Here is a 10,346-nt window from a genome sequence, read left to right as displayed (position 1 = left end):
ACGAAACAATACTTTGCGAAACCGGACAGGATTATATAGTTAAATAGTTTCACTTCTATCGCATCTGTTTACTTGCCGCTTGTCTGTTTTGTTTTGCTACGCGCTAACTGCACTAGGCGTCATTAAATGTGTATAATATATTGTGTATATTTGGTTCTCATGCCCCGTTTTGCAAGAGATAATTAATCTTTAATCCACTAACCCACCCTACAGTAATTGACATGTATATTGTTTTCCATTTGCATTTCATTTACCTTCAGTTTGTGTTTTGTTTTTTTTTAATACTATTTCTTCTTTTTCATTTCCTATTTCCCGCACCATACGCTATTGTTTATATGGCTCTGTGTATATATTTATGTATATATATTTGTGTGTCTATATATATATATTTATAGTGCTACTGTTTTAGCGATGTTTTCAGGCTATTCCATTGTTTGTTCTTCTTTTTTGTTAAATGCTTTTCTTCTCACACTGTTTGCTTTTTAAACGTTGATTAACGCACACACAAATAAAACATTACAAACTGGTAATACAATAAAATCTAGCAGACAATCGGAACAAAGCACAATTTACACCAAATGCGTTAGCATGCAAGCTATTTTCAAGCCTTCACGACGTTGAATTGTACATGTGAATGTTGTTTTGTTTGTTTGTTTTGTGTGTGTGTGTTTAAATTAGTGTGCGAACAATGGAAAACGAAGATGTAAAGAACATACTAGCAGCTTACCATATAACTTACAGCAAACACTTCCGTTCGGGACACATTCAGTTGTGTCAGTGTCCCGGAGAGCCGTGTGTAATGTTGTGTTTGTAACTGCGATTAAGTAAACGTATGCAGTGTATGCGAAAAAGAAAATAAATACACCGAGGAATAGAGAGTGAGAGAGCGGGAGACGGAGAGAATTTGTGTGTGTAACAGGAAAACATAATGCATATATAAAAATAGTAAGCGCGTATTAAAAAGGCCATTTAGTTTGTTTTCAACAGTTTTCTTTTCTTGTGTTTTATTCCTTAATTTCTTAATCTCATTTTCAATGTGTAACGCTGTTTCATTTTTCTGTTCACTCATTTAAACCACTTTCCTTTCTTCTCCTTCTACTTCCTTTTTTGTTGTAACAATTATAAACAAACGATGCCTAATGCCATATGTATGTTGGTTGGTGATCGGGTGATTTAGGTGGATGATGAGTTTTTGCGTTGGTTTTGGTTGTGGTTGTGTGTTGTGCAAGTGGTCTAAATTTCTCTGAACCGCTGGGTTTTAATGTTTTCTGGTTTATGTTTGGTTCAGTAAGTTTGTTGCTATTTCTCGCCAAAACTCTGCGTCTTTCGCGCATACAGTGGTTGTGTTGTATAGTGATTTGTTTGTTTTGTTTTTCTCTGTTATGTTTTCTTACATGTTCTTCCATTGCTAGTTTCACTCGAAATCTTGTTCTGTTTATGTTCTGTATTTTTAGAATGTGTAGGAGCGAAGAAGCCAGCATTGAAATTGTTAGATCGTGCTTGTTTATGCAGCAAACAACAGACGGGATAATGATGTAAAGCTACAGGAGTGAGTTGCATTGCTTGACTACATACACGCACACACACAGGAAAAAACTTTAAAACACACTGCACTTCGATTATTTCACTATAAGTTTCTGTATGCCGATGTGTGTGTGTTTTGGGTTTTGTTTGTTTGATAGTACTGGTTTCTTTTTCTTGTTTTTTTTGTTAAATATGTTCACATATGTAGTTTCGTTATATGTTTATGTATTTTTTATTATATATATTTGTTTCGATATTGCTAAGAGCGGGTGAAGAGGGTATGCGCACGGAACAGGGAAACCCGGGGATAGCGATCGGAGTGTAAACAATGGTCGCAGTATCCTTCATGGTGAAAAATGCTTGTGTTGAGGAGTGAGTGAACTAGCAGCTTACATACATTTCGATGCGTTAAGATTTTAGATTTAAAAGTAATACTGAAGAAATGTTAAAGTTTGTTTTAAAAACTGCATTGAAAAATGCATAAAACAACAAATAATCTGTACAACACACAAAACTAACTGTATTTGATGAAAATAATACAGAAAATGTACATAAAGTAACAAAAGGATAAAAATACGAGTTGAAAAAAGAGTAAATATCACGAAGTATCAAACCGATCTAGTAATGGGAGCGAATGAAACGGCGAATGAAATTTGACAACGCTTGATCGGATTATTGTTAATCAAAACGCTAACTTTAACATTGCCTGTATTTTCACTCTCCTTAACCAGTTTTGAGTGTGTGTTTATGTTTGTCTCTAAAGCATATCGTTTTTTTACTTCACTACATTGCTGTTCAACTAGTTATTCCTGTTTGTTTGTTTGTTTGCTAGTTCTGCTGTGTTTTGCTGTTTTTATATTCACTCGTACGATTTTTTTAATTTGTTTCACCCATTAGCGCTAGATTAGAATGTGATCGAAAGATAAGAGAGATAGAGATAGAAAGATATATACGCTTCTTGTTTTGCAAACGATTCACGGTTGTGGAAGCTTTTGTGTACGTGTGTGGTTTTGTGTTTTGTCGGTATTTTTCTTCACTTCTCCGATCATTAGCATAACATTGTTTAACTGTGTGTTATTGTTTTATCTTGGCGAATTTGTGACGATTTATTTATACCATGTTAATGTAATTAGTTAAATGCGAGATGTGTTTTTTGGGTAATATGTGTATAATTCTGTTCTTTCAATGTTTAGCGTTACATGGTTGTGGAGTTCGGGTGTGTTTTTTATATGTTTCTTCACTCGAATGTAACGCTGGTCTGTATGTTTCTTCTTGCTTCGTCATTATTAGAAATATACATTCACTACTAGTACACACATTCACAAACTTGCACACACATACTCACACACACACACACACACACACGCACGGGATCAATAGGCATAGTGATAGATGCACACAAAAATCAGATAGAGAGAGAGAGTGAGAGAGAAAGCGAGAAGAGAGAGTATAGAATGAACTAAACACATTCACCCGAAAATAGTAAACGGAAGCGATGAAGTTGAAAAAAGATGTCATTTTGCTTTAGTAAAAGATAGATTGACAGCGATACGGATATTACGCAAACTATCATGGTTAAACCGTCGTGTGGTGCATAATGCGCGCGATTGTGTGTGTGTGTGAGTGTGTGTGTGTGTAGGTGTGAAGTAAGTTAGTCGTTAATTTTCCTCTTTATGTAACATTTAGCTAGCGTTTCATGCTAGCCTTTTAATTAATTCTTAACTTTCGCTTCCTTTTGCAAACAGGATATTTGCCGACTGTTATATTATTGCTCATTTACACATTGATCGTGTTCAACTATAATTGAACGAACGAAACAAAACGAAACAACCGCGACACGACAGAAAATGCACAAACGCACGCGCGTGTGTGTGTATGCGAAAGCGAGAGCATTAAGAAAGGATAATGAATGTGAGAGCCAGTGAGGAGTGTAGAAGAATGCAACAGTAAATAGTAATCGCAGCAGGCAGAGTAGCGTTTGACAGGTAGTAAACTGTCAAAAACGGAAACCGAAGGATCGATGCCACGTTCATCAAGCGATGTGAAATAATTCAACACCGAAACCTTGAAATATTTCACACGCATAAGGGGGAAAAATAGTACACACAGCAAAGACGCCAAGAAGCGTCAGTTTTGAGTAACATCTTCTGACAAATGGGCACTACGCCAAGAGGAAGTAGTTAGCTCGCAAGGAAAACAGATTACTATCCATTGTACACGATTATCATTTGTCGTGTTTTATCAACAATTATGCTCTCACGATTTGTGTGATTTTTTATTTTCTTTCTGGGAATTTTCCTCTCCACTGTCTCTTCGGAAGTGCACTTGAACATGCTGCAATTCGATGTTTAGGATTTATTAATGATTAATGTGTGTTGGTATGCGTGTCCATGTTTATGTGTGTGTATGTGTGTGTGTATGTGTGTGTGTGTATGGGAAAATCCCACAAAACGAGCTGCTTGAACACACACAAGACAGAGAAACAAGCCCACAGCACATGTACGGTAATACAAGAAGGACAGATTGTGATACAGCGATACCAGTGAACAACACGAAAACACAAAACATACAGTTTTCGGGACTATGGGTGTTACGGGGAGAACAGATTTAAGTAGACATATAACTGAGCAACATGAAAACAGGGTTAGTGGCTGCTGCAGGGTTTTCTTGTTGCGTTGCCGCCAATGTCGCCATCTTTTCAATTTGCAAACCCTTTCTTCAAACCTCGAACGGAAGTTTTATTCGAACGTACATACATTTATATATATTGCCATTGTTTCATCGTTTTTCCCCTGTCGAACCCACTTGTGACGAGGGTTTGGGTGGGAGTGGTGGGGTTTATGGTGGAATTATGAGTAAGTGAGCAAACAAAGATCCTGTCCGACGTCCATCATACGATCCATCACAACAACAGGCGCTTTCAACCAGCTGCTGTCAGTTGCTGTCTATTTTCTCCTGTCTACCATGGTTAACATGCTGCATTTCCACCATTTTTCCATAGACGCCTGTTTTTTCCGTGTACATGTATGTGTGTGTAAAGGTGTCTGGGGCTTGTTGATGAGATCGTCTCGTTACTGGTTCACAACTACACCGAAACTGTGTGTGTTTTTCTCTTTATTTCTTTCCAGTTGTTTGTCCTTTTTTTCGTATTGCGGTTTTTGGTTTTGCGGATTTGTTGTTTTGCTTGCTTCCCGTTTCTGCAGGTTGTCAATTTCATATTTAAATTTTCAACAAATTTCAAGCTATATTTTTTGTTTAATAATAATAACGCTAAAGTTTTTTTCTGCTTTGTTGTCCCTCTTTTTTTTTGTTTCACTCGCTCCGCTGTTGCTTTCTTTCGACTTGCATTCATTTATCTACTATGGGTTTGGTTTTTGTTGTTTCGCACTAAATATACATTTTGTCCACACGCTGCTATCATTTGCTGTTTTCTAACGGTTTACGCTTGCATTCGTATTTTCCTTTTGCTAAATGTTCTACAAGTTGTCACAAGGTGTTTGTATTCCTTTCACTCACTAGATGGTTGTTTCTTTTCTTTCTGTTCGTTTTGAAATGTTGTGTCCCAGTTCCGTGTGTAAGTGTCTGGGTTGATGTATTTTCTCTCTTTCTTTTGCTTTTAGTTACTGCTTTGATAAGTGCATAGTACTTGCTGCATTGCCGCTAAAGTTAAAACATGTTTGCATTTTTTTCTTCTTCTTTTTATTATGTATTTATTTATTTTGCTTTCCATTACTTCATAACGCTTTCAATCAACTGGGCTAACGATCAAAAAAGACAACGCGAAAAATATGTGTTTTTTTTTGGGTTTTGTTGTGTTTTTTTTTCTTTTCTTCTTTTTGTAACTAACACGAAATGTGCCACCCGGTGGGCACAACAAGCATACACACACACAAACGCACACAAGCGCTACGGCGAGCCGCGTTGCTTCCGTTGGTTTTGCCGAGGCGGGGCGTTTATGGTTACTATTTTTTATGACTCTTAATTGCAGCTGCCCTGCGCTAGAGCAGCGTATGCGGGGGATTTGCGCTTCCTGTTGGAGAATCAGTAAGAATAAAGTTTGCCAACCACTTTCGACCGTTTGACGCGGCACTTGTCATTGCTTCTTTGCTCCAAAAAACCGCTGACATACACACACACACACACCCACTGCTCTTGCTCTCAGTGCGTAGCACTTCTACTCGTCTGCCATTTTTGTTTCTGTTTATCACTTTGGAACTCTATCACAAACATTTACCACGCGGTTAAGGGTTTGTAAAGGTAAGGACGAAGAAATAGACTGAGAAAGAGAGAGAGAGAAAGAGAGACAGAGAGCAAGAGAAACGTAGCAAGTGAAAAAGGAGGTGAAGCTGGTTGAAAGTTGTCCACAGGGGACAGTAGTGTGTGGATGTGCACGCGCCAGTAGTATTCCTGCGGAAGTGGTAGGCAAAGCGCACACGAGCCACACTAGAGGACAAATGAAAACAACACCGACAAGTTTTGCGATACCGTGGCATGGAAATAGTGGAAAAGCGATTCCAAGTCGCTTCGAATCCTTCGCAAAGAAAAACCCGAACCGGCAACGCATTGAAACCGATCTGATGTAGTTGCTACATCTCTGTACCCTTTACACGACCATCCCCAAAGGAATCTCGCGAAAGGTGTGTTCATTTGTTTTTGTTTGTAAGTTTCATCTTCGTCGTCTTGTGGCCAATCAAGCATATACAATTTTCAGCAATCGCAAACAGAGCAACGTAATCAACAACGCTTTCGTGCAGAAAGCTCAACGGAAAAGGGCATTTGCTAACATAACCACGACGGCACGTCATGATGCGATAACGATTGTTTCTCTACAAAAACAAAGCTTACATTAATCTCTGTATTGTGTGTGTGTGTTTTTTATACGGAGGAAGGGTGAAAGTCTACTTTTTGTTTGAGATAGAAGAAACAGAGTGTTGTCTGCTTTGTATAGTATTGAAAGAACGAAAGTTTTTCCACATTTCTAGTTTTCCACTGCCCCTCTGCCATTGGTTAGTCGAAGCTTTCGTTTGTGTGTTGTGTGTATTCTTCTTCCGCTTCTTCTTCTACTTCTTTTTGTTTCGGGGAGATTAATCACAATTTTTGCTTATTTATTTGCCTGATGTAAGTTCAATTTCTTTTTTTTCCTTCTTTACTTTACTTTTGTTTACTGCACTACTAATTTACTGTTTGTTTGTTTTTTCTTTTACTTCGCTAAGTGGTTTATTTTTTTGTGTTTTTTTTTTGTTTTTGTTTTGTTTTCATCCTTTTTACGCAAAGGGCTCCTAATATTTTTTAACAATTTTGGGGAATATTTTTCTTTTATTACTTTTGTTTTGCTCTCCGTTGGATTTTCGTTTGTTTGGTTTTCCTTGCACACGGGCTTGGCTACTCACAACTACTTCATGGTGGAATGCACGCGCCCGTCCCGAAAGCCTTCCACACATTCGTTCGTAATGTCCGGTGCGTGGGTGTGTGTCTCTGTGTGGTTTCCGTGTTTGGCTTTCATTTCGGTGACGCTGGTTCTTGTGTACAATATGTGTGTGTGGGTGTACGTGTGTGTGTGTGTTAGTCAGTTTGACTTTGTCGCCGTTGTTGTACAGTACCAGTTAAATTTGGTGAAGCATTAAATTGCTGAATCTTTGTACCGCAGCTACACAGACCGGATGCTTCCAATCGGATGCAATAATTCCTTCTCCCAACTGTGTGGGAGAATGTGAGATTCATCACACGTGTTACTGGTTGCCTTCGTCTCACACCGATGTACGATCAGTTATTGCTCTTCTGTCAGGTTCCTGCTCGAACGTTGTCGAGGTGCTGGGATGAGGTTTTGTTTAGGTTGGTACGGCTGTGTGCCTTATATAGCAAATGGCTCCACCATTTCGATCGATCCCTGTGCAGGGGTTGACTTCTGCAACTGGTTCATCTAACTGGTACGATCGCTGCACATACATTTGGCCTGGTGGTCTGACTCGTCTGCTGCACACTGTACACGCCGGGTGTGTGTTGATGTTATGTGACTGTGTTGATGTGACTGATGTCATCAAATATTACTGAATACTTGGTTGGTAGAGTACGCACGATACGTTGCACAATCACTGCAAGGAGCATTTGCCTTCGATTTGTGTCTTGATCTCGTTCACCTGCGTCTCTATGGAGTTTTTCAACTCTGGCCGGGTGGAAGGATGCGATGGTCGATACGCCGCACGAGGTTAGCAGATGTTTGGTGAGTTAGTTGAGCAAAGGTAACGTAGCGAAGCAGTGGTAGAGGTAGTAGTAGTAGTAGTAATGGGTGGTGGTAGTAGTAGTAGTAGAAGTAGTAGTAGTAGTGGTAGGAAATAGAGAAAAAAGAGAAGATAAAACATGTACTCATTAGCAAAATGGTTGCGCACGTTCGCTTAGAAATACAATATAGCTGTAACTGGCATCCAGCCAGTTTCTTACAGCCATTGGGTGTGTAGAGTTTTTGTTTGTCTGTTTGTTCGGTTATATAGAGTTTGTCTGCACGTTTTGTTATGTAACACAAGCTGTTCAGATGCGATGAGCAGCAAAGGCTAGGGTATAATATATAAACATATTTATATTTTGCAGAAAAATCTTTAAAACAGAGAGACACATAAACAGCTAATGGAAAGGAGAGACAGTGATAGACAAGTGGAAGACAAGTCAGAGCGAGAGAGAGAGAGAGAGTGAGTGAGGAAGTTAATTGTTGGGAATAACGAAAAAAAAACAACATATACACATACAGCGACAGTCACAGCCAACCATTAAGTGGTGTATTGTGTAAACAAAAACTCACACACAAAACAATAAAAGAAACTTAATTTATTGTGTTTTTAACGGGCTTTCGTTGTAATACCATGTAGTGTTCAATGGACGGCATGTCTAGTTAAGAGGCAGAACAAACAAGGACAAAGATAAGCAAATTATGTTTTTTTATGGCGCAAAACTGAATAAGAATCAATTCGCACATTAAAGTTGCCTGAAAGTATGCAACACGCATAACAAACCGCCCGAAGTTATGCAACTTGTATGGCAATGATTTCCTTTCAGCAGTTTATTAGCTCCGTTCTAATCAGGCGCATACGATTTTCGGAGGAATCTCGGTATGTTTTGTGCAGTAGTAGTGCATAACCCTCCCGCTACCGTCTGTGTCGCGTGTAATAGTGACCCATTTGAAACGATTGGCTGTTGGAGTGTTTAAAAACCTGATAGTTTAAGTAGGCACAGAATGCCTCTTGAACTGTGTTCCCACCAGTGTTTGCGTTGTTGAGGTGTCCGAAACAGTGACCCAGTTGTGTACCACACACTCGCGCAATAGTGCACCATCGAAAGGTTGTGCTACATAGTCTCATGAAATAAACACATCTGTCAAACCGTGCGCTCTCCATACCAATAATGCCAACTTGAACCTTGACTGCTGCTTGACAGCGTGGTTTATATGAGGGGTGATGGTTTTTGCCACCGATTTTGATCGGTGTGGTATCGGACATATGCATCTAGTGTTGCGAACTCGCACGTGATGTCCGTGACGCAGGAGTGCCTTTGCACTAGTTGGCGCACTTAATTATCAACCAAGGTATCATTATGTCATTGATTAGCTAAGTGCTTCATGTTGATGAAGCACTTAACAACACACGTTTTATGACACGTTCGATAACGATTTTTGTTGTGGTATTTCGCTTAATGGTGAAACATTCAGACTTGAGACCAAAACGAGGTGACGTAACACTATGGGCATGTGGTGTGTTGAGTAAGGTAGTTGTGGTGAATCGTTAGGTGTGATAGATAAGCAGATAGATAGACAGACACTGGGAAGAAGTTCAGAATAGGAAAAATAGGAATTGCATCAAGATGGTATAAGATGGAATGGGTAGTTTATGATAGAAATGATGTACCATTAGTATATCACCAGCACTCTGGCCAGCAAAAGATATCAGAAGAAGGTAGAAAGATATTGAATGAACCACTTGCAAAGAAAGTGCCGCCTTGAAGTATGTTTCTTTCTCTAAAAAAGATTATTTGCTATAGAAAAGGATATAAATAAAACGAGACGCTTTTAAAGGGGAATAAAATTAGTTTTTGTTTTTTCTCTCCAATTTTCGCTCTCTTTTGTCCTCTATGTCTCTTTCTCTTTCTTTCGTAATGTGTTTTTTAGCAATCTAAGAAATTCCTATTTCGGTAATCCGCTAAAATAAATTGAAACTTTTACCTTATTTGGCCTTATTGAAGGAACAAATATCAAACCAAACGAACAGTTTTCATAAAAAAAAGGAAAAAAAAATCGAAACAGGCGCGAAGCAAACCGATAATGTAAGAATCTTTGCGATCGATTCTGAACTAAGAGGACAACATAACAGTTGGCAGCCCTTTCTTTGTGGTACGAAAACCAGGAAATAAACAGTGCTCGGAAGGTTAAAAGATTTGGTGATTAAGAGAAGGTTTGTATCACTGTGTAGTTTGAAGTTACGAATATTAGTTTGAGTGTTTTTTTTTGTGGCTTGAGTAGAGTTATGTTCACAATTACTGACCCGGGAGGTAATGTTCATTCGTTAAGAAATGTATTAAATAAAACCAGCGGCCAATCGGCACGGATTGGCGAACTATAAAAGAATAGGATAAGAAAAAAGCCAAACAGTCCAAAGGGTTAAGTAATGCTAGTAAACAAACTATCGGAAACACATACACAGAGAAACAACGAAACGAGTGTGTATATGTGTGTGTTTTGAACTTGAAAACGTAGAACAAAGTGGTTGAAAAACGAACATAGCTGGTTAGTAAATTCGGTTAGTAAATTCCGCAAGGGAAAAAAAGACGAAGAAACAGTG

General features: G+C 38.7%; 1 protein-coding gene across 6 annotated transcripts in view; it reads right to left on the bottom strand.

Annotated features, from left to right (window-relative positions):
- Nucleotides 1–5,267: 5,267 nt before the first annotated feature.
- The window catches only part of LOC128296909 (complexin), a 162,732-nt gene continuing 157,653 nt past the window's right edge, over nucleotides 5,268–10,346 (bottom strand). For all 6 annotated transcript variants that reach the window (XM_053032434.1, XM_053032435.1, XM_053032436.1 and 3 more), the window contains one exon: nucleotides 5,268–7,687. In XM_053032434.1, the coding sequence (XP_052888394.1) occupies nucleotides 7,614–7,687 (74 nt within the window). In that variant the 3' untranslated portion in view covers nucleotides 5,268–7,613. The remainder of the gene's footprint in view (nucleotides 7,688–10,346) is intronic.

The sequence above is a fragment of the Anopheles moucheti genome, chromosome 2 (genome assembly GCF_943734755.1).
Source record: "Anopheles moucheti chromosome 2, idAnoMoucSN_F20_07, whole genome shotgun sequence".
In the NCBI taxonomy this organism is placed as follows: Eukaryota; Metazoa; Arthropoda; class Insecta; order Diptera; family Culicidae; genus Anopheles; species Anopheles moucheti.
The sequence above is the reverse complement of the archived record's forward strand: the minus strand, read 5'-3'. Positions and strand labels throughout refer to the sequence as shown.